Genomic DNA, 24,598 nt, shown 5'->3' on the forward strand with positions numbered 1-24,598 from the left:
AAAGGTAAGTCGTCTAAAGAGGTCACTTTTGCAATTGAAAATTAAAAGGGACGACTTAATTCTAAGTCGTCCGGCTTTGTTTGTTAAAAAAAAAATTTCAGACGACTTATATATAAGTCGTCTACGAAAAACGGGCTAGTTTTGCATTTGACCGAATCGTGTCAGATCTTTGACTATTTCTGGACGACTTCTAATTCAGTCGTCTCTGGAAAGTAAAAATTTCAATATTTTATTCAAACTAAACGACTTACGTGTAAGTCGTCCTAGGTTAGTTTTGTAATTGAAAAATAAAACTTGAAATTTAACTTTCTCCAGACGACTTAACTAAAAGTCGTCCAGCTAGACGACTTAATTTAAGGTCGTCCGGGATAAGCAAGGTTTGGACGACTTAATTGGGAAAAATTCTGGACGACTTTGCTTTCCCCGGACGACTTTAAATTAAGTCTTCTGACGGGACGACTTTATATTATGTCGTCTGGTAAAAGTTAAATTATGAAGTTTTATTTTTCAACTACAAAACTAACCTAAGACGACTTACACGTAAGTCGTCTAGTTTAATAAAATATTGAAATTTTAACTTTCCCAGAGACGACTGAATTATAAGTCGTCCAGAAATAGTCAAAGATCTGACACGATTCGGTCAAATGCAAAACTAGCATGTTTCTCGTAGACGACTTATATAAGTCGTCTGGAGTGTTTTTTTCAACAAAAAAAGCTGGACGACTTAGTTTAAGTCGTCCGTTTCACCAGAAGACTCATCAGTAAGTCTTCTATATACAGATGACTTACTTGTAAGTCTTCTACGCGAACAGATTTTGAAAAAAAATCAAATTCGTACCTTAAACTAGGTGAGATGACTTCGTTTGCACACAGGGTCTTCTCCAACCACCCAGAACCTCAAACGAAAGCAACCGTAAGTCAAAACGAAAGAAATATGGCTCTGTCAACCATCGACCATATTTTGAATCAAAAGCTTCAGTTTTTTGGATGAATATGGAGAGAAAGTGAAAGAAATGTTGTTTTTAGTTCATAACAATTGAAACAGAGAGAGTGTAAAGAGATTTACGTGCATTAAAGGGCATTAAAAGCTCCAAACAGTTCGTACAAGGTTGTTCCCACTATTCATGGCAGTGGCAATATTGTAAATACTTGAAGAAAATAAGGTTGAGACAGTAAAGAAGCCATTTTCGAAAAACAAAAAAAAAGGGTTAATGGCATTTTCGTAGATAAAATGCAGATGTGGGGTTAAAAACTCAAAAAAAAATGAGTCAAAAGAAAAGGTTAGTTTTCTGTTTGAATTCAAGTTTTGAGTCACTTTTGCAATAAGCCCTAAAAAAATTTACTTCTCAAATAATAGTATATATATTTATATACCTAACAAGTTTTCTCTTAATTTTATAGAAATTTATTTACTATATTTTAATCAAAATAAATAGATTAAAAATATTTCCAAGATTATAATTTAATATATATATATATACATATATAATATTGAACACAAATAAAAAATATTTATTTTATCTTAATTTTTACATATAATTAATGTAAAATTTAAATTATAAATTGTAAGCAAATAATGAAATCTAAAAATTAACAAAACTTACTTTTCAAATATAATATCTAGATTCTAAATCTTTTATTTCTACACATGGTGTAGAAAAATACCTAATACAATCATAATTGGTTAAAAAGTATAGTAATAATAATAAAAGTTTCACTACATATCCAAATTTATTGATAGTGGATATTTTTTTTTGTAAATTTCCCCTATTAATTTCAGTAGCAATATTTGGTGACAAAATTTAGTAGTAATTACACCTTTGTATATTTCCTTGAGTAAATATACAAAAAAAGCTAAAGAAAAAACAATTGTTCAAGCTTTTATGGTTGATTATAACCTTCATCTAGTTGGACTATAAAAAGCTACGAAGTGTAACTTCATTTCATCATTAAAAATCATTTAGGTCTTTAAAAAATATTTACGTGAAGAATGAAGACCATTTCCCTTAAATTTTTGTTATTGGCTTGTCTTGTTGTCGTCATGTTTTGTAAGTATGCATGGCAATATAATTTTCAAACAAAAAATGTATCTTTTTAATTAATATACATATTTATCCAGCCTAGAGAGAGAGAAAAAAGATTTGTTTTAAATCAGTTTTAGATTGTATCTTCAAAAAAAAATTAGTATGGTTATTTTTAATATCTTTTTACTATATTTTGATGTATTGAAGGTCAGGATCTTGCAGAGGGAAATTTTTGCAAGACCAACCATGAGTGCATAAAGTTATGTGGAGGCTATTGCCTTATTACTGGAAGATGTGTGTGTCCTCATTTATACAATATAAATGCAATTAACATTGCTTCTTCCAATGATGCTTGTATCCCAGAACATCCCGGTTGTCGTGGAGGTCCTCCACCAAAAGAATTAAAAGTGTAATGATAAAAAAATTATGATAATATGTTTGATATAATTAGTTATTTGCCGACTAAAATATAATTATATTTAAGAATTTTGTTGTTCACTCATGTTTTCGATTATTTAGACTATAAAAAATAAGATCACAAAATTTTAGTCATACAATTAACATTTTAGAGGCCATATAAAAAAATTCCAAAATATTTTTTCCAATATTCTAAAAACCGTTAGGCGGTGATTAGACGTCTTATAAAGGATTATTGTTTATTCGGGTGCCTAAGCCGATTTTTTCGGACGCCTAGACCGATTTTTAAATAAATCGTTTTGAAAAAAAATCGTTTCATTCATACCCAAATTTTAGAACACTGGTTTTTTCATAAGATACTATATATATATAGAAGAAAATGCCAAAAACAAATAAAATCAATTGTACACTTTTTGCCAAAAAGAAACTTAATTAGTGAGCTAAATAATTGCTAAAAGTAACATATTTCCTATTATACTCAACAAACTTATTATAATCTATATTAACTGATACCTAGTTTCTAGCAAACTAGTCATATACAATCACTGTTACCAGCAACATGACATTTGATTATACACTTACCAAATGAATACAGAAAAATATGTAACTGAAAACCATGAATAACCCCAAAACGCATAATGAAAACATTGTTTTCAACAAATTAAGAAATCTATACGACAAGTCTTTTCCTCCCAAAACCCATTTATGCTGCGTAGAAGTAGCTTACAGAGACGCCAACATTTTCTTGATTATAATAACAGTTATGTAACTCTGATCCATAATGCATATAGAAAGACCCAAAAAAAAAATAGGAACAGACAATCTAGAAATTTCTAGAATTTCTGAAGAACGACAGAGTTGGCTAAACCAGCTTGTTGAATGGTCTGAGCGAGATCAGCCAAAGGAGTAGGTGGGAACCCCGTTGTCTGAAGCTGGTAATTAACCGGAGCTCCAGGTCTAGAGGAGTCAATGAAAGCGCGAATATCATGACCGTGTGATGGTGATTGAACTTACCCACAAGCCGGGCCCCATCCGTTAGTCTAATCTGGATCGATGTGGTTTCATCTATTACAAGACACGGAGATGGTGCTGCTGCTGCTGCGACCCCGGTTTGTACAGGAACGGGTGCGGAATCAGGAGCCACCACCGATGAGGTATTCCAACACCCTGAAATGAAACCTTAGGCTTCTCTCTTTCCTACAATGAGATGAAACAAGACATTACATGTTGTTGGCTGATGATGTATGGATATGAGTATAGAGAGGAAACACTAACTGCACATTTCTCTTCCCTTCGCATCAGATTGACATGTACAGGAGCTCTTCTATCTTCAGGCTCAAGCTCTTTTGGACACTCATACTTTCGAATACTCTACAGAAACAAAAAAAATGGTGTGAGCCACAGGGTCAGGCTGTTGAGGAGGAGCAGTTAAAACACTTTCTCCACCAGAAAGCAACCTCCCAGTTCCTGTAAAGCTTCTGGAACTCGAAGAAGAAGGAGTCTCAAGAGGTCCTTCAACAGCTCCCAGTTGTCTAGCTTGATTGAATATCTCATCAACATCATCTTTCTTCGATGGATCTTTATTGAGTCAAAATCAAGCATCCACTTACTACATATAATCGATATACATACAAAAATACACATATTTTCCATGTAAGTATACTTCTATAAGGTAGAGTGGTAGACTAACGTGGATCCAAAATCAAATGTACAAATGAGATTATAAAGAATCCATATGCCTAAAGTTCAACATATTACCTTTTTTTTTTTAAAAGCTTTCGGTTCAACTAATTACTTGCTCGTAGAAATCTAATCGTAGCCTAATTACCCCCAAAAAACATTTAAAAGAAGTTGAGTTGGATTTTGGAAGTACCTCGAACAACTTTGTTAGTGCATTCAATATAACTATATTTGGTTAGAAAAATATAGTAATAATAATAAAAAAGGTTCGCTACATATCCAAATTTATAGATAGTAGCTACTTTTTATTTGTAAATTGCCCCTATTAATTTTAGTAGATTGGTTATAAAATATAGTAGTAATTACACCTTCTATATTTCCTTGAGTAAATGTAAAAAAAAAGAATGCCCTTTTTCAAAAAAAAATATATATATACAAAAAGCTAAAGAAAAAACAATTGTTCAAGATTTTATGGTTGATTATAACCATCATCTAGTTGGACTATAAAAAGCCATGAAGAGTAACTTCATTTCATCATTAATAACCATTTATGTCTTTAAAAAGAAAAACCATTTACGTGAAGAATGAAGACCATTTTCCTTAAGTTTTTGTTATTGGCTTGTCTTGTTGTCGTCATTTTTCGTAAGTATGCATGCATATAATTTTCAAACAAACAAAAAAAAGTATATGTTTAACCAATATACATAAATCCAGCCTAGAGAGAAAAAATATTTGTTTGAAATCAGTTTTAGATTGTTTATCTTTTAAAAAAATAGTATATTTATTTTTAATATCTTTTCATTACATTTCATGTGTTGAAGGTCAGAATCTTGCAGTGGAGAATTTTTGCAAGAACAACAATGACTGCAAAAAGTTATGTGGACGCTATTGCAATATTCGTGGAAGTTGCGTGTGTTCTAATGTATACAATAATGCAATTAACATTGATTCTACCAATAATCCTTGTATCCCAGAACATCCCGGTTGTCATGGAGGTCCTCCACCAAAACAATTAAAAGTGTAATGATAAAAATTATGATATATGTTTGATATAAGTTATTTGCTGAATAAAATATAATTTCATTTAAGAATTTTGTTGTTCATTCATGTTTTCGATTATTTAATTATTAAAATATAAGATCACATAATTTTAAACATATACAGTTAACATTTTAGAGGTCATATAAAATTTTCCAAAATACTTTTTTATAAAATTATATATATATAGAAGAAAATGCTCAAAAACGAAAAAATCAATTGTATACTTTTTGCCAAAAGAAACTTAATTAGTGAGCTAAATAATTGTTAAAAAAACACATATCCTATTATAGTCAACATGCTTATTATACTCTACGTTAACTGGTACCTAGTTCTTAGCAAACTAGTCATATACAATCACTGTTACGAGCAACATGACATTTGATTACTCTTACGGTCTTACCAAATGAATACAGAATAATGTATAACTGAAAACCATGAACAATTCAAACATGAATCCTATATGTGTTCAGTGTTCTCTGCAAACAACAAGTTGAAACGACAAATCATTTGTTTTATCTATGTTCATACTCGAACCAGATTTGGCAGAGTCTGATGAGAGGTATACTCCGATAGATACACAGAAGATTATGAGGAAATAGTTGCACTTCTCATGGATTCTAGACAGGAAATTATACGGAATTTTTTGCTAAGATATACTTTTCAAGCAGCTGTCCATGTGATCTGGAGGGAAAGAAATAGACGCAAACATGGTGAAAAAGATTATACTCTACTAATTAAAACCATTGATAAAAATGTAAGGAACAGACTTTCTACCATTAGGAGGGAAGGAGATCATATGATGGATTAAGGGCTAGGCATATGGTTTGGAGCGAGAAGATGATTCTTTAAAATAGTAGAATAGTCAATTGATATGCATTTCTATCTCAAGGTTATATCGGACGTACAAAAGTTTTGGATAAATAAATTTTAACAATTATTCAAAAAAAAAACCATGAATAATCCCAAAACGCATAATGAAGATATTATTTTCAACAAATTAAGAAATCTATACCAAAAGTTTTTCCTCTCAAAGCCATTTATGCTGCGTATAAGTAGCTTACAGAGACGCCAACATTTTCTTGATTATAATAACAGTTATGTAACTCTGATCCATAATGCATATAGAAAGACCCAAAAAAAAAGGAACAGACAATCTAGAAATTTCTAGAATTTCTGAAGAACGACAGAGTTGGCTAAACCAGCTTGTTGAATGGTCTGAGCGAGATCAGCCTAAGGAGTGTTGGGCCAATTTATTAAAGCTTAATGGCTTAAATAAAAGAGGCAAATGGTGAATGAAATGGGCCTGCGGGATTCATTAAAAGCCCGTGACTTTAATGAATGTTAATACAAACATCCCACATCGGTTGTGAGAGACAAAATGGAGTTGCATATATATGTCTTTGAGACATGAGAGGTTAATCAGCTCAGTGGAAGGAAGAGCTCCCCAAGCGCGCGTCGCCGTCCGGCTTGGGTTGGGCTTGGGTCTTTGGTCTTGGGCCCCCGTCTCAATAAGACTAAATTTTTTGGACCAAGTTAAGCTCAATGTTTTGCCATTTAATTTTTTAAAAACGGCATGACGTTCGTCTGAAAACAACACGACGTTTATCAGTTCGCCCAAAGATGAGAACAAGTCAAAAGAGAAGATCTTGCAGAGAAAGTTTCTCAACTCAACTCTCTCGATTTCCGCGAGATCGTCGCCCATGTGCAGCATCTGTTGCGGGAAGTGAGTCGTCTCCGTCTCTTTAAATATCGCCTCCTCTCTTCCTTCATTACTTACTTACTTTTCACATCACAGCAAAAATCCCTTAGCGTAAGTCTTTAGTTTCCAGAGTGTTTTGTAGCAATTATAGTTCGATAGGGCATTCACGAGTGAAGCGTGAATCGTCGCCATGGTTTTATCCTGGGACTCTATATTCGTACAGTCCCGTCTCACTACGGAGCGAATATAAAGAGTTAAGGAAAGAGATATCATATCTCGACTTCATAATCGTTTGTGAAAACGTTTACCGTTCCGGTTTTATTTCGTATATTCAATCGTTTCTTTCCTTAACATCTCGTATTTATAATATCGTTTATTTGATTCGGTTTTCCGGCTTCTACAAGGAGTAGGTGGGAACCCCATTGTCTGAAGCTGGTAATTAACCGGAGCTCCAGGTCTAGAGGAGTCAATGAAAGCGCGAATATCATGGACAGTGTGATGGTGATTGAACTTACCCACAAGCCGGGTCCCATCCGTTAGTCTAATCTGGATCGATGTGGTCGGAGCGGTTTCATCTATTACAAGACACGGAGATGGTGCTGCTGCTGCTGCGACCCCGGTTTGTACAGGAATGGGTGCGGAATCAAGAGCCACAATGAGGTAGCACCAAGAGTCCTTCCAACACCCTGAAATGAGACCTTAGGCTTCTCTCTTTCCTACAATGAGATGAAACAAGACATTACATGTTGTTTGTTGATGATGTATGGATATGAGTATAGAGAGGAGAGAACACTAACTGGACATTTCTCTTCCCTTCGCATCAGATTGACGTGTACAGGAGCTCTTCTATCTTCAGGCTCAAGCTCTTTTGGACACTCAGACTTTCGAATACTCTACAGAAAAAAAAAACATAACTCAAACAGAGAAAGGACAAGAGGACATTTTGGTTTCAGTGTAGTACCTCGAGAAAAGAAGCATTGTCTGGATCATCCAACTTCCTCAAAGGACCATCATCAATGGTGAAACCATTAGACCAGAAGATAATGGTGTGAGCCACAGGGTCAGGCTATTGAGGAGCAATTGAAACACTTTCTCCACCAGAAAGCAACCTCCCAGTTCCTGTAAAGCTTCTGAAACTCGAAGAAGGAGTCTCAAGAGGTCCTTCAACAGCTCCCAGTTGTCTAGCTTGATTGAATATCTCATCAACATCATCTTTCTTTGATGGATCTTCATTGAGTCAAAATCAAGCATCCACTTACTACATATAATCGATATACATACAAAAATACACATATTTTCTATGTAAGTATACTTCTATAAGGGAGAGTGGTAAACTAACGTGGATCCAAAAATCAAATGTACAAATGAGATTATAAAGAATCCATATACCTAAAGTTCAACTAATTACTTGCTCGTAGAAATCTAATCGTAGCCTAATTACCCCCAAAAAACATTTAAAAGAAGTTGAATTGGATTTTGGAAGTACCTCGAACAACTTTGTTAGTGCATTCAATATAACCATATTTGGTTAGAAAAATATAGTAATAATAATAAAAAGTTTCGCTACATGTCCAAATTTATTGATAGTAGCTACTTTTTATTTGTAAATTGCCCCAATTAATTTTAGTAGATTGGACATAAAATATAGTAGTAATTACCAGTGCTGTCCCACACCTTTATGTAGCTTAAAGCCTACTAAGATATGTGGCCCTTAAAAATAAAATTATCAACAAAAAATCTTCCATGAAAGGACTTTGGTGTTCCTCGAACCAGGGACAAGGAACTCTAACATATCTTCACAACCAGTTAAGCTACATAGTTTTTTGTTTTTTGTGGCCCAAATTTTATTTTTATATTTTTTGACCTGAAGCCAATGCTTCATCTGCTTTAAGGGAGGGACGGGCCTGGTAATTACACCTTCTATATTTCCTTGAGTAAATATACAAAAAGAATGTTTTTTTCAAAAAAATATATATACAAAAAAGCTAAAAAAAAAAACAATTGTTCAAGATTTTATGGTTGATTATAACCATCATGTAGTTGGACTATAAAAAGCCATGAAGAGTAGCTTCATTTCATCATTAATAACCATTTAAGTCTTGAGTTATTCTTAGGTTCACTCCATAGGGTGAACCTTTAGGTTCACCAACTAATAGTGTTTGAGTATTTGATATTTGATATTTTTAAAAAAAGAAATAAAATTTAATTTTCAAAGTATATTATATTTTAAAAATAAAAAAATATAAATACATAAAAATATTAATAGTTAAAAAAAATATTATTAAGCTTTCAGTAAAATACTAAACCCTATACCCTAAATCCTAAACCCTAATATCTTAGGTAAATCCTAGACCCAAAATTTGAGATAAACCTAAGCCTTTTGATAGTCGGAGGAGGCGGAATTCCTCTGGTTCAATGTAAAGAAAATCCTAAACCCTAAATCATAAATATTAAAAACTAAATCATATTAACACTAAACCCTAAATCCTAATCACTAAACCCTAAACCCTTGGATTAACCACGAACCCTTGGATAAATCATAAACTCAAACATTATATATTGGTCGGTGAACTTAAATGTTCATGAATTATCCAAGGGTTAGGGATTTACCCAAGAATTTAGGGTTTAGTGATTAGGATTTAGGGTTTAGTGTTATTATGATTTAGTTTTTAATATTTATGAATTATGGTTTAGGATTTATCAAAAGGCTTATGGTTTACTTAGAATTTTTGGGTTTAGGATTTAGGGTATAGGTTTTAGGATTTAGGATATAGGATTTAGTATTTTACTGAAGCCTTAATAATATTGATTTATTTATTTTTGTAAATATTACTATTTTTTATGTATTTGATATTTTTTATTTTAATCTAATTTAGAAATTCAATTATACTTCCTTTTTTAAAAGATATCAAATATTAAATACTCAAACACTATTGGTTGGTGAACCTAGAGGTTCACTCTAAGGGGTGAACCCAAAAATAAGTCTTAAGTCTTTAAAAAAAAACCATTTAGGTGAAAAATGAAGACCATTTCCTTTAAGTTTTTGTTATTGGCTTGTTTTGTTGTCGTCATTTTTCGTAAGTATGCATGCATATAATTTTCAAACAAACAAAAAATGTATATTTTTAACCAATATACATAAATCCATTCTAGAGAGAGGAAAATATATTTGTTTGAAATCAGTTTTAGATTAATTATCTTTAAAAAAATTAGTATATTATTTATTTTTAATATCCTTTTATTACATTTTCATGTGTTGCAGGTCAGAATCTTGCAGTGGAGAATTTTTGCAAGAACAACAATGACTGCAGAAAGTTATGTGGAGGCTATTGCAATATTCGTGGAAGTTGCGTGTGTTCTAATTTATACAATATAAATGCAATAAACATTGCTTCTACCATTGATCCGTGTATCCCAGAATATCCCGTTGTCGTGGAGGTCCTCCACCAAAACAATTAAAAGTGTAATGATAAAAATTATGATAAATGTTTGATATAAGTTATTTGCTGAATAAAATATAATTTCATTTAAGAATTTTGTTGTTCATTCATGTTTTCGATTATTTATTTATATTAAAATATAAGATCACATAATTTTAAATCTATACAGTTAACATTTTAGAGGTCATATAAAATTTTCCAAAATACTTTTTTTTATAAAATAATATATATATATATAGAAGAAAATGCCCAAAAACAAAAAATTCAATTGTGTTAAATATTGATGATTATCCAATGGACACATGTCCTGTTTTTATATCAGCTTCATCATCAATACGTGTCTTGTATTTGTAAAATGAGAGATGACTAAGCTGTATTTTCATTCCTATAAATAGGAGTGTCTCACGTTCATTTTATAATTAAGTTGAACGTTTACAAACACTCATTACTCTCTCCCTCGTGTTTTCCACAAACACACATACACATAATAAATAAATCAGTTCATTTTCTTGTTATCTTCTTTTATTTCACAACACGTTATCAGCACGACGAGCTCTCTTATACCGACCGTTCTTAGACCAAGCAAGCGAGGTGATGTTTAAATTTATGTCTTAAATATATTTAATTTATTTAAATTTTTATTTATTATTCCGGAGTGAGAGGCTAGGCCTTCTCTATTTATTTTCCGGGATGATAGGCGTTGCCTTCCCCGGCTGATCGTTAAGATAGGCTAAGCCTTCACGATCAAAGAAACACGTGGTAGGTTTTACCTCCGTGAATAAAAGGTTAAAAATGGAAGGCTAAGCCTCCTCGGACCTTGATTAAAAGAAAAGGTTAATATGGCCGACTATGTCGCCTCGAACCTTTGAAAATGATCAAATATGGAAGTCTAAGACTCCTGGATCATATGGTGGGCTGGACCCCCAATTTTATTTATGTTATTTAAATTTATGCAATTTAAGTTTACGCAATTTAATTTTTGCATTTACTTTATGCTTTTAATTTCTGCATTTAAATTATGCTTTTAATTCTCGTCTATATTATATTATTATTCTATGAATACAGTAATCATGTCGAATTTGACAAAGCTCGAAATTAATGCCCTGGATATTACGGGAAATAACTATATGACCTGGGCAGTAGGTGCAAGAATGCACCTAAGAGGTAGCGGGCTTTTGGAAACCATCGATAATACTAAAACGGTGTCGGATGAGAAAAAGGCTAAAGCCATGATATTTTTACGACACCACATACATGATGGTTTAAAAGATGAATATATTACGAAAGAGGATCCTGGGGACCTCTGGCAATCTCTTAAAGAGAGGTTTGATCACCAGAAGTATGTGATCTTACCAAAAGCCAAACACGAGTGGATCCATCTCCGGTTCCAGGACTACAAAAGTGTAAGTGAGTTTAATTCCGATATGTTCGGAATTACTTCAAGGATGATGTTATGTGGAGAGAAAATAAGCGATTATGATATGATCGAGAAAACTCTCTCCACGTTCCATCCTGAAAATGTAGTCCTGCAGCAACAGTACCGGGTGAATGGATTTAAGCGTTATTCGGAGTTGATGCAAATCCTCCTTGTAGCGGAACAAAATAATCAACTCGTGTTATTAAACCATCAGGCTCGTCCCACTGGATCTGCTCCATTCCCCGAAGTGAATGTTGCATCATCCAGTTATGATAATTGGAGAAGACGAGGACGTGGACGTGGTCGAGGTCGAAATCATGGTCGTGGGAGAGGACGAGGAAGAAGATTCCGTCCGTATGATGAAAGAACTAAAAAGGACTCCCAAGAGAATGAAAGGGGCCGGGATGATAAAAGGCAAACAGAAAAGGTTTGCTACAGATGTGGCATGAAAGGTCATTGGGTACGTACTTGTCGTACACCAAGACACTTAGCCGATCTGTATAAAGAATCCCAAAAGGGAAAAGAGAAAAGTGGAGGTGAAACGAATTTCATCTCGGATGAACCCGGGCCATCCTTTCATGATTTAAATGATGATACTCATCTCGACGTATCAGATTTTCTGGTTGAGCCAGAAAACATCGATGTGTGATATAAGATCGATGTGATATAAGTCTACTGTATTATAGTATCATTATCTTTTGTTGTAAGATATATGTTATGTTTCTTGTTTCATGTTCAATAATATATGTTTTATAAATATTTTAAATTCAGAAAGAATGCCAGACTTTGAGACTTTGGATGGAGATATGTGCTTGGCGGATAGTGCGTCAACGCACACAATAATTAAAGATAGAAAATATTTCTCCAGTCTCAAAATGAAAGATTACGTTGGAAGCGTAAGTACAATATCTGGTAATGCAAAGATTATTATGGGCTCTGGTAGAGCGAAATTTTCAATGCCAGGGGGGACAATATTTGAGATAAGTGATGCATTGTATTCCCCCGAGTCTCATAGAAATTTATTAAGTTTTAAGGATATCCGAAAGAATGGATATCATATTGAGACTATGAGTAAAGATGGCATTGAGTTTCTTTGCATTAAGTCCGAGAGGAAACATATATTGGAAGAGTTAAGAATGTTATCCTCTCGACTATATTGTACAAAAATAAACATGACTGAGTCCTATGCCGTGGTAAACATGAAGTTTACTGATACATTTAAAATCTGGCATGAGAGGCTAGGACATCCTGGTTCAGTCATGATGAGAAAGATAGTGCAAAACTCGAATGGCCATCCGTTGAAATACGGAAAAGTTTTGCAAACGGGCGAGTTTACATGTAAAGCATGTTCTCAAGGAAAATTTATAACTCGGCCATCACCAGCAAAAGTAGGCAATGAATCACCAATGTTTTTAGAAAGAATACATGGTGATATATGTGGGCCGATTCACCCACCTTGCGGGCCATTTAAATATTTCATGGTATTGATTGACGCATTTACTAGATGGTCAAGTGTGTGTCTTTTGACAACACGAAATACGGCTTTCGCAAAGTTCATTGCCCAAATAATAAAGCTGAGAACGCAGTTCTCAGAGTATGCCATTAAGAAAGTAAGGCTTGATAATGCTGGTGAGTTTACATCGCAAGTCTTTGATGATTATTGTATGTCAATGGGGATTGATGTAGAGCATCCAGTTCCCCATGTGCATACACAAAATGGCATGGCTGAGTCGTTGATAAAACGGTTGCAGTTGATTGCAAGACCGTTAGTCTTGAGAACAAAGCTCCCAATTTCTATATGGGGTCATGCTATTTTGCATGCAGCTGCACTAATTCGGTTGAGACCGAGTGCATATCATAAGTACTCCCCATCACAATTGGCATCTGGGCAAGAGCCAGATGTATCCCATCTCCGTGTCTTTGGGTGTGCGGTCTATGTTCCGATAGCTCCGCCACAAAAAACAAAAATGGGCCCACAAAGGAGATTGGGAATATATGTGGGTTATACGTCACCAAGTATAATAAGATATCTGGAACCAGTAACTGGTGATATGTTTACGGCAAGATTCGCCGATTGCCATTTTAATGAGGATGAATTTCCAGCATTAGGGGGAGGAATTAGAGAAATTCCTAAAGAGATTACTTGGTGTACACAGTCGTTGTTACACCTTGATCCCCCTACGAATCAAAGAGAGCTGGAAGTTCAGAAAATTGTGCATTTGCATAAATTGGCAAATCAGTTACCAGATGCGTTCACAGATACGAGAAGGGTGACAAAATCATATATACCCGCTGAAAATGTTCCATCAAGAGTTGTTGTTTCTGGGGAACAAACTGATGGAAACAAAATAAATGAACCTGGGGTTCAGTTAAAGAGGGGGAGACCAGCGGGTTCAAAAGATAAAAATCCCCGAAAGAAAAAGAAATTGGTTGAACAAAGTGAAAAGGTTCCAGAAGAACCTGATATTGAAAAATGTCTGAAAGAAGGCATAGATGAAAAGGTTCAAGAAGAACCAAATAAAGATAAGGATCCAGATGACGAGGAGGGAACAGAAAAGTATGAGATTTCCATCAACTACGCCCTTGATCAAAAATTATTGATCAGAAATAAAATAAAAGATGTCGATGGAATGTTCTCCTTTTCTGTGTCCAAAGAAATAGATCACGAAAGTGATGACCCCGATCCAAGGTCCATTTTAGAATGTCAGAAAAGACATGATTGGGAGGAGTGGAAGAAGGCCATTCAAATTGAATTACTCTCCCTGAATAAAAGGAATGTCTTTGGACCTATCGTCACAACGCCTGAGAATATAAGTCCTGTTGGGTATAAGTGGGTATTCGCGAGAAAAAGAAATGAAAAGAATGAAGTAACACGATATAAAGCCCGATTAGTAGCCCAAGGTTTTTCTCAGAGACCGGGAGTTGATTTTGAGGAAACGTATTCCCCGGTAATGGATGCAATTACATTTAGATTTTTGATGAGCCTTACGGCGTCAAAAATCTTGAAATGCATCTCATGGACGTTGTGACAGCTTATTTGTATGGATCGTTGGATAATGATATATATATGAGACTCCCTGAAGGATTGAAAATGCCAGGGGCATTGAAAGAGAAATCCAGGGAAGTATGTTCGGTCAAGTTACAGCGATCACTATACGGATTAAAGCAATCCGGACGCATGTGGTACAATCGCTTAAGTGACTATCTTTTGAGTAAAGGATATGTGAACAATGCGATATGTCCCTGCGTTTTTGTTAAGAAATCGTCATCTGGCTTTGTGATCATCGCTGTATATGTAGATGACCTGAACATGATTGGAACTCAAAAGGAGGTTGATGATGCTCAAACTCATATGAAAGAGGAGTTCGAAATGAAAGATCTCGGCAAGACAAAGTTTTATCTTGGGCTCCAGATAGAGCACCTACGAGAAGGAATATTTGTGCATCAATCAAACTATACGAAAAGGTTATTGAAACGCTTTCGTATGGATCAAGCAACTCCTTTGAGTACTCCAATGGTTGGTAGATCTCTCAATGTTGAGAGTGATCCTTTTAGACCCTGCGAAGATAGCGAGAAGATATTAGGTCCTGAAGTACCTTATATGAGTGCTATCGGTGGGCTTTTATACTTAGCAAACTGTACCAGGCCTGATATTGCTTTTGCAACTAACCTCCTAGCAAGATATAGCTCTGCTCCTACTCACAGGCATTGGAACGGAATAAAGCATTTATTCCGTTATTTACAAGGTACAGTTGATTTAGGGTTAATGTATATTAGAAAACCCGAGTTTGGTATGGTTGGTTTTGCAGATGCAGGATACTTATCAGATCCTCATAAAGCTCGATCGCAAACCGGCTACGTTTTTACAATTGGTGGAACCGCGATCTCATGGCGGTCCCAAAAACAAACTCTGGTTGCAACATCTTCGAATCATGCAGAGACTATTGCGCTTCACGAAGCATGTCGAGAATGTGTGTGGCTAAGATCAATGAGTCACCACATACAAGATTCAAGCGGAATAATTAACAAGAAAGAGCCGACGAAAGTTTTTGAAGATAACTCGGCTTGCGTCGCTCAACTCAAAGAAGGCTATATTAAGAGCGACAGAACGAAGCACATCCCTCCAAGATTTTTCTCGTACATTCGGGAGCTCGAGAAAAATAAAGAAGTGGACATCGAATATGTACGGTCATGCGACAATCCGGCTGACTTGTTCACCAAGTCTCTTCCGACTACAACATTCCGGAAACACGTCGACGGTATCGGGATGCGGCGTTTGCGTGACTTATGAAGAAAAAGCTATGTCCATTACTTTCAGGGAGAGATTACGTCAGTGTACTCTTTTTCCCTTGTCATGGTTTTTATCCCATTGGGTTTTTCCATGATTAGGTTTTTAACGAGGCACTACGTGATAAAAATTGGATAATCAAGGGGGAGTGTTAAATATTGATGATTATCCAATGGACACATGTCCTGTTTTTATATCAGCTTCATCATCAATACATGTCTTGTATTTGTAAAATGAGAGATGACTAAGCTGTATTTTCATTCCTATAAATAGGAGTGTCTCACGTTCATTTTATAATTAAGTTGAACGTTTACAAACACTCATTACTCTCTCCCTCGTGTTTTCCACAAACACACATACACATAATAAATAAATCAGTTCATTTTTTTGTTATCTTCTTTTATTTCACAACAAATTGTAGATTTTTTGCCAAAAAAGAAACTTAATTAGTGAGCTAAATAATTGCTAAAAATAACATATTTATACTATTAAAACAAGATACACTTCGGACGTTTTACTGTTTTTGTTCCTACCGGTTAAGCGTTTCCTTTTTTTCAGTAAGAATAGTTTTGTACTTTCAGCCCCGGTTATTTCTTAACCGTTTTCGGTTACTCAATAACCGGCGGTTATCGCCTATTCAGATGCGTCTCATTAGGGGGTAGTTTAGGACTTTCCGCTCCAGTTACTTTTTAACCGTTATCGGTTACGCAATAACCGGTGGTTATCGCCTACTTGGATCAGGTATTATTTAAAAGAGCTTGCACCCCTCCTCTTTTTACTCCCAATGCCCCTGCGCTTTATCATTGCCGTCCCCTGCGTCGAGGGTAGAAACGACCTTCGATACCCATTTTCCTTTAAACCGTTTCTTCGGTTCCCTACATTCCGATTAGATAACCAGATCAAATAATCATGCCATTGTTCTCCTGTCTGAAACTGCGTCGTTTTGCTCTTTCGAGACGGGTTCCATTTCGAGCCTGCGTCTTTTCTCTCAAACCGTTTTGTTGGTTTGGTTTTAGACCACTTCAACCTCTATCTCATCCGGTATACCATGATTTATTCCCTGGAACCAAATGACAACACAGTTAGGGGTCCAATCCCTAAATTCAAACTATTCGACCTCCGCTCAACCCACGTGACTCAAACCTGAATCCTCTAACGTAGTATCTTATTTCATATTGACGATTAATTGTCACCGGCGCACTCATATTATGATTGCTATTTACAGTGACCAATTCATCTCAGCCTTCGGATCCCATGATCTCAACATTTCATCATATGAACAAAATCCTTCTTTTGACTAATACATAAATTTGTTCATAGATAAGAACGCAACCCCTGATCCGAATACGTAATGTTTTTTTTTTCAAACATGAAAGCATCTGTTATACAATCCATATTTTTGTATATTCCTGATCATGCTAACTGATGTCGTTTTTCATGGATTGTTATAAAATATTAACAGATTTTACATATGTATTTATTTACACAGCTAATCAGTTACAGATTATGTTAAAAAAATCTATAATTATTATAATGCTAACAATATGTGCTTTTTTATTTTCGTTTACATTTTTCTACAATCAAAATAGTTATTCAGTCGTGTAACAACTGTTTTTTTAGTATTTAGATTATACTATCTCTATAATACATTTACGGTGAAACTGTTTAGACCTTCCATTTAAAACAATTATAGCTAATCAGTTATAGCTATAGTTAAAAAACCCTGAATTATTATAATCCTAACAATATGGGGGTTTTTATTTTCGTTTACATTTTTTGAAAATCAAAATAGTTATTCAGTCCTTCTAGAATTTGAATGCTCAATAAAACTTGGTTGATGGTCAATGCATTAACCAACAAATTTATGCAAAGCTTCTATATCTTCTTGGTGCATTAATTACATACTTGGTCGATACTCTAACAGTATAGATACTATTGATTAAACAGCTAATGCACTTCAAGGCAAATATCGCTGTTTTAGAAACAAATCTCTTTATTAATTTGAAATGGTTAGTTGATCCGCAAGTTTAGGTTCATAAATATTATGAAAAATATTATCTTCAGTGCATAATTGTTCTTTAGGAGATGAGTATTCAAAAAACAGATATTTTAGTACCTAAAATATGAATCTATATATTCTTTAACAATAAAATTTAGGTTTTGCGAGCACCCTGTCTGTATATCTGCTTATAAATAGAACTATTTCCATCTACTTAAAACTCACAACCATTTCAACGAAAAACAAAAATAATATGAGTTTTCTTATGCCTTTCACGCAGTTGAGTGAAGTGAAGCCTTTTAGATGCGGCTGGAAGGTTCACGTGAAAGTGTTACATAGCTGGAAACAGTACAACTCCGTCTCTGGAAGAACAATTGAAATGATCTATCAGACGAAAATGTAAGTTTTCAATACTTCATTTTAATTATTTAATTCATTGAATATAGTGTATAATTTGTTTGCATTCATCTTAATGTTAATAACTTTAATGCATTTGTTTATGAACATGAAACAGAGATACAAAATTCATGTTACCTGCAAGAAGGCGTACTTGGAGAGCAAAGGGAGAATTGAGAACAATCTGTTGTAAACGTGGCTCTAAACTGACGTAAATTCCGCATACATTCCATTGCCCAAAGTAATTCTTCTACTTCAGAGTGAAGTGGAGAGAGTGAAACCCTTACATTTCTGGCACCCATTAGACCCGTATATCTTTCCAGTGTGCTATACCATCCCTGTCCTGAGAACATCTTTGTGTCCTTCCAAGATCCATCCACAAAGCACTATCGTCCTGGTATAGACGGTATTGTCGGGTCTTGTCGATCTGTCGCTTGTGTAATCAATATTTGTGCCTCTGCCCAAAGCCTTGATTCTACTTCCGCAAACTAGAGAGTATCCCTAGAATCCACATCCAAATTGCTAAAAACCTTATTATTTCGAGCTTTCCAAATGTACCATAGGATCCATGCGAACTGATGATCTTCCAATTTCGGTGAGACTCTCCAAAATAAATGGTCTATATTTGTGAAAAAGGATGCGGTGGGAAAGACTATTGGATTAGATGGAATTTGAGATAATTCTCAAACCTGAATCGCTGGAGGACATTCGAAGAACACATGATCAATCGATTCCTCTGGAGCTCCGCACCTATCGCAATGTGTATCCCTTGACAACCCTCTTGCATTTAAGTTCTTCCTCACTGAGATACAACCTGAGACCAGTTGACATGTTTTTGGTTTTTAATTGACATTTGACTTGGTTAATTTGAAAGCCAATTTTCAAAAACAAAAACAAAATGATAGGAAAAAAATATTTTTAGTCAAAATAAAAACATATATTATATCAAATGTTCTGATTATATAATATAAAATTCCGTTGGAAAATATTTATTAGATTCCATAAAGAATAGAAATAAGAGTTAAAATACATACAAAACTTTCAAAGGTTAAACTATCACAAAAAATACAAACAAAAAAAAATCAATTATCACAAAAATATTTACATCAATGTAAAATAAAATAATTTCAAACTAAAAAATATTCAAATTTTATTATGCATACTATAAATATAAATTATTCATAAATTCACAAAAATATATAGTCAGAATACAACATCCAACGAAATAATTGTATACAAAATATTTGAAAAATTAAAATTGTCCCGGGCGTAGCCCGGGTTAACCCCTAGATTTATACTAAAAACAGTGTTTGTTTCAATGTAGATTTGCATTAAAAACAAAATGCCAACAAAGAGTAGAAGAAGATTTTACAACTTGTACTAAAAGTACATTACAAATAACCAACATGTGAATTGGATAACTAAATAACCTTGTCTCCCCGTTACACTAGGATTTAAACTTACCACCAAAGAGAGGTGGAATCATCATGTGGGAACAGTGTGGTAACCAACATCATCATCTTGATTGAACATCATCACACTTGTAAACAGCACCACCACAAAAAAGGATATAGCAAACATGAGTTTGCTATAGCTCATGCTCTTCTTCTTCTTCTTCTTCTTCTTCTTCTTACTCATTATCATCTGTGATCGAGGTGTTGTTTCTTCACTATACTTGACAGGGGATGATGATGAGATTGTTTCAGCAGCCTTGGTTGGCGATTGTATTTTGACTTTAGTCTTCTCGCGAGATAGCACTGGACTCTGAATGTCAGAATGATACAAGTCCACATCATCAGGATACTGAAGAGAACTGATTAGCTTCCTTGGTGTGCTATAGATGTTGAAATCTTCAGCATTCATGTTTCTTGAACAACACTGTCTCTGTTGCTTCAAAAAACAAAGTCAGAAACAAGCAAATTAGAACAATAAAGATGGATTTGATAATGATCAAAGTTTCTCACCTGTGGACTAGTAGGAGTTGAGTTCTGCATCTTCCTGTTCCTCAAACTTCCCATTACAAAACCTTCAAACTCATCACTTCCATTCTCACAAGGGACAAGAGGTGAATCAGACACAGTGGTGTCTCCAGAGAACAGACCATCCTTCAAAGAGATATCAACCAGTCCATTAGTTCTCCATAGTTTCCGGTTCACACTCCTTTACAAGAACTACGCGGCGAAGACTCGATAGGAGAATCATATCCACTAAAAGACCCACCAAGAGTCCGCGACTCAGGTGACAAAGACTCATCAGGTGATAAGAATCATATTTGTGAAAGATGTTAACGTGACTTGCAGATATTTGAAATTGCCAGCTAGGAGTACTCTAGCTTAACCAAAGGTGGTCTGAACCAAACCATGGTTGAGTGAAAAGCAACACCAAGGACAACGCGCCAGCAACGGCTCATTCAAAAGGAGGTGATGATTGATGGCGTGTTAAGGTACAGTCATAAAGAAGATTTGGCTGATTGTCCAGCTTGCAAGAGTACTACTCTGTCAAGATGCAGGAGCGTATCTTTCACTAACGGCGGTGACAGAAGACAATGAGTAAGCCCTAGAAGTGTGCATTAGTATATATATGTGCGCTAGGCTAAGAGAGAGAGAGTTGAGAGAAATCATAAGTGTATGGTTTGTAAACAGAGCTGAGAGAGAATAGCTTTAGAGTATAAACTTTGTATCTTGCTAGTTCTCTAAGGAAGAAACTGATAGCGTGTGCATTGAGTGCTAGTGAAGGGCATCAGTGTGGACACACGTATCATTTCTTCACTTTGTAAAGCTCTATTCCTGAATATAGAAGATTCCGAGTTACCGACTCGGCCAGACGTAGCTACCCTCGTTAACGGGAGCGAACTGGATAAACTTGCTTGTGTTCTTTACTGCTTTCTTTTCTTCTGTTCTGTTTTGCGATACTCTGTTTCACGCTTGCTCTGTTCTTGAGCTTTTGTGTGGTTGCGGTTCGGTTTCTCTGTCTCGGTTTACGACAGTTGCTTCAGACTCAAGGAAAGTCGACACCTTTGAGCTTGTAGCGGTCCTAACAGAGTGGTATCAGAGCCAGGTTTCGTGTTGGTTCAGAAAGGCGATTCTGAATCATGACGTCGGCGAGGATAGAGGTAGAGAAGTTCGATGGTCGTGGGGACTACACGATGTGGAAAGAGAAGTTGATGGCGCACTTAGACATCATGGGTCTGAGTGTGGCTCTAAAAGAAGAAGACGAGACTACTGCTAAAGTCTCAGATCCGAAAGAAGGCGACGAAGAAGATGAAAAAGCGAAGCAAGAAAATCTAGAAGCTTTGGAAGAAAAGAATAGGAAGGCTCGGAGCACCATTGTTCTGAGTGTTACTGATAGAGTCCTGAGGAAGATAAAGAAAGAGAAGACTGCAGCTTCTATGGTGAGCGCTTTAGACAAACTGTATATGTCTAAAGCTCTTCCAAACCGGATCTATCTGAAGCAGAAACTTTACGGTTTCAAGATGTCTGAGAACCTGTCTATAGAAGGCAACATTGATGAGTTCCTTCATATCATAGCAGATTTGGAGAACACAGATGTTCTAGTATCAAACGAAGATCAAGCTATCTTACTACTCATGTCTCTGCCGAAGCCATTTGATCAGTTGAGAGACACACTCAAGTATGGCTCAGGAAGGACTACCCTGTCTCTAGACGAAGTCACAGCTGCTATCTACTCGAAAGATTTGGAGTTTGGCTCAACCAAGAAGAGCATTAAAGGTCAAGCTGAAGGACTTTATGCCAAAGATAAAGCTGAGACAAGAGGTAGAAGCGAGAACAGAGATAAGGGGAGCAAGACGGGGCGTTCAAGGTCCAAATCCAAGAGTAAGCGAGGATGTTGGACATGCGGAGAGGATGGGCATTTCGAAAATGCTTGTCCAAACAAAGGGAAGACGAACCACAAAACCAGATATCAAGGCTCCAACAAAGCAGAGTCCTCAAATGGAGCAGGTCATCTAGTTGAAGCCAATGGCTTATACGTCTCTGAAGCATTGCCATCAACAGATATACATCTGGAGGATGAATGGATCATGGATACCGGTTGCAGTTATCACATGACACATAAGAGAGAGTGGTTTGATGACCTTGATGAAGAGGCTGGAGGTTCTGTCAGAATGGGAAACAGAACCTACGCTCAGGTTAAAGGAGTAGGAACGATCAAAGTCAAGAACGAAGAAGGCTTGACAGTTGTACTGTCAAATGTGAGATACATTCCTCATATGGATAGGAATCTACTATCATTGGGAACGTTTGAGAAGGCTGGTTATGGCTTTGAGTCAAGAAATGGAGTGTTGAGTATAAAAGCCGGAGACAAGTCCATTCTCACAGGCCGAAGATATGATACTTTGTATCTAATGAAGTGGTCGCGTGTTCTTGAAGAAACTCACGCTGTGAGCAGAAGAGAAGACGACACAGTCATATGGCATAGGAGACTGTGTCACATGAGCCAGAAGAACATGACACTGCTGGTGAGAAAAGGTCTACTAGACAAGAAGAAGGTTTCAGAGTTCGACCCGCACGAAGCATGCATTTATGGAAGAACAAAGAGAGTTGGCTTCACGCTAGCTCAACACAACACAGCAGAGAAGTTGGAGTACGTTCGTCTGATTTATGGGGAGCTCCTTCAGTTCCTCAGTCACATGGGAAGTGTCAATACTTCATCTCGTTCATTGACGACTACACTAGAAAAGTATGGGTATACTTTCTGCAGACAAAAGATGAAGCATTTCAGAAATTCGTTGATTGGGCAAGTTTGGTGGAGAATCAGAGTGATAAGAAGATCAAAACTTTGAGAACCGATAACGGCTTAGAGTTTTGTAACAAGATGTTTGATGAGTTCTGTGCAGACAAGGGAATCCAGAGGCACCGGACATGCGCTTACACCCCTCAACAAAACGGGATTGCAGAGCGCATGAACCAAACCATAATGGAGAAAGTTAGAAGTATGCTGAGTGATTCTGGTCTACCAAAGCGCTTCTGGGCTGAAGCTACACACACTGCTGTGTTGCTCATCAACAAGACTCCTTCATCTGCGTTGAATTTTGATATCCCAGACAAGAAGTGGCATGGCAATGCTCCAGTTTACAGCTATCTGAGGCGGTTTGGATGTGTGACTTTTGTCCATACCGATGATGGGAAACTGAGTCCTAGAGCCAAGAAGGGAGTTCTGGTTGGATATCCTTCAGGGATAAAGGGATACAAGGTTTGGTTGGTTGAGGAGAAGAAGTTTGTGGTCAGCAGAAACATTGTTTTTCAAGAGAATGCAGTCTACAGAGATTTGAAGAAACGGCAAGAAGCTCAACCCTTAGAAGAAGACGATCAAGATAGTGGACACTTGGATCTTGATCTTGAAGCTGAGAGTGATACTCCCTCGGGTGGAGAACAGAGGAGACCTATTGTTGCAAGTGATCCAAGGTCTCCTACTCCAGCTCCAACTGATAATAACAAAGACTATGGCCCTGATGCTGAGTCTCCGTTAAGCTACCATCTCGTAAGAGATCGTGAAAGAAGAGAAGTAAGAGCTCCGAGAAGGTTTGATGATGAAGACTACTTCTCTGAAGCTCATTATACTACAGAAGATGGTGAAGAAGTTGAGCCATCAGACTACAATGAAGCTACCAGAGATGCAAACTGGGACAGGTGGAGAAAAGCCATGGATGAGGAAATGGAATCTCAAGTAAAGAACAACACCTGGACCATTGTGCATCGACCTCGGAATCAGAGGATTATAGGAAGCCGCTGGATCTACAAGCATAAGCTTGGAACCCCAGGTGTAGAAGAAGCAAGGTTTAAAGCCAGATTGGTGGCCAAAGGTTATGCACAACGAGAAGGCATTGATTATCATGAAATCTTTGCCCCGGTTGTGAAGCATGTATCCATCAGGATACTGCTGACTATTGTTGCTCAAGAAGACTTGGAGCTGGAATAGCTTGACGTCAAAACAGCCTTCCTGCATGGAGAACTGAATGAGAAGATCTATATGACTCCTCCGGAAGGCTATGAGTCTATGTTTTAGAAGAACGAAGTGTGCCTGCTCAACAAGTCCTTGTATGGACTCAAACAAGCTCCAAAGCAGTGGAACCAGAAGTTTGATGATTACATGATGGAGATTGGGTTCGTGAGAAGCAACTACGACAGTTGTGCATACATAAAGACGTTATCAGATGACTCCAATATGTATCTGCTCAT

The 24,598-nt window shown here is 36.1% G+C and overlaps 4 protein-coding genes across 4 annotated transcripts; 2 read left to right on the forward strand and 2 right to left on the reverse strand.

Annotated features, from left to right (window-relative positions):
• Positions 1-3,274: 3,274 nt before the first annotated feature.
• LOC108824935 (plant UBX domain-containing protein 4-like) lies at positions 3,275-4,085 on the reverse strand. The gene is made up of 5 exons (XM_056994852.1): positions 4,082-4,085; positions 3,877-4,019; positions 3,717-3,812; positions 3,514-3,638; positions 3,275-3,398 (listed from the first exon to the last, which is right to left on the reverse strand). Exons 1-5 carry the CDS (start codon positions 4,083-4,085, stop codon positions 3,275-3,277), a joined length of 492 nt encoding a protein of 163 aa, XP_056850832.1.
• Positions 3,605-5,309, forward strand: LOC130499525 (putative defensin-like protein 256). The gene is made up of 2 exons (XM_056993665.1): positions 3,605-4,763; positions 4,943-5,309. Exons 1-2 carry the CDS (start codon positions 4,706-4,708, stop codon positions 5,143-5,145), a joined length of 261 nt encoding a protein of 86 aa, XP_056849645.1. The 5' UTR covers positions 3,605-4,705; the 3' UTR covers positions 5,146-5,309.
• A 5,304-nt stretch (positions 5,310-10,613) lies between these two features.
• On the forward strand, positions 10,614-12,641 carry LOC130499557 (uncharacterized). Its single transcript, XM_056993727.1, has 2 exons — positions 10,614-10,892; positions 11,367-12,641. The coding sequence occupies exon 2, from the start codon at positions 11,372-11,374 to the stop codon at positions 12,365-12,367; it is 996 nt and encodes a 331-aa protein (XP_056849707.1). The 5' UTR covers positions 10,614-10,892; positions 11,367-11,371; the 3' UTR covers positions 12,368-12,641.
• A 7,069-nt stretch (positions 12,642-19,710) lies between these two features.
• LOC130499593 (protein SINE1-like) lies at positions 19,711-20,655 on the reverse strand. The gene is made up of 2 exons (XM_056993822.1): positions 20,366-20,655; positions 19,711-20,285 (listed from the first exon to the last, which is right to left on the reverse strand). The coding sequence occupies exons 1-2, from the start codon at positions 20,417-20,419 to the stop codon at positions 19,887-19,889; spliced, it is 453 nt and encodes a 150-aa protein (XP_056849802.1). The 5' UTR covers positions 20,420-20,655; the 3' UTR covers positions 19,711-19,886.
• Between the last annotated feature and the right edge of the window lie 3,943 nt (positions 20,656-24,598).

The sequence above is a fragment of the Raphanus sativus genome, chromosome 9 (genome assembly GCF_000801105.2).
Source record: "Raphanus sativus cultivar WK10039 chromosome 9, ASM80110v3, whole genome shotgun sequence".
In the NCBI taxonomy this organism is placed as follows: domain Eukaryota; kingdom Viridiplantae; phylum Streptophyta; class Magnoliopsida; order Brassicales; family Brassicaceae; genus Raphanus; species Raphanus sativus.

Coding starts and splice junctions, on each gene's coding strand:
- LOC108824935 (XM_056994852.1), bottom strand. Junction 3,813..3,876: donor TGCTTTCTGGTGGAGAAAGT/GTTTTAACTGCT, acceptor TTGTTTCTGTAG/AGTATTCGAAAGTATGAGTG. Junction 3,399..3,513: donor CAGCACCATCTCCGTGTCTT/GTAATAGATGAA, acceptor TGACTCCTCTAG/ACCTGGAGCTCCGGTTAATT.
- LOC130499525 (XM_056993665.1), top strand. CDS start 4,706: ATGAAGACCATTTTCCTTAAGTTTTTGTTATTGGCTTGTCTTGTTGTC. Junction 4,764..4,942: donor TCTTGTTGTCGTCATTTTTC/GTAAGTATGCAT, acceptor CATGTGTTGAAG/GTCAGAATCTTGCAGTGGAG.
- LOC130499557 (XM_056993727.1), top strand. CDS start 11,372: ATGTCGAATTTGACAAAGCTCGAAATTAATGCCCTGGATATTACGGGA.
- LOC130499593 (XM_056993822.1), bottom strand. CDS start 20,419: ATGGGAAGTTTGAGGAACAGGAAGATGCAGAACTCAACTCCTACTAGT. Junction 20,286..20,365: donor CAACTCCTACTAGTCCACAG/GTGAGAAACTTT, acceptor TTGAAGCAACAG/AGACAGTGTTGTTCAAGAAA.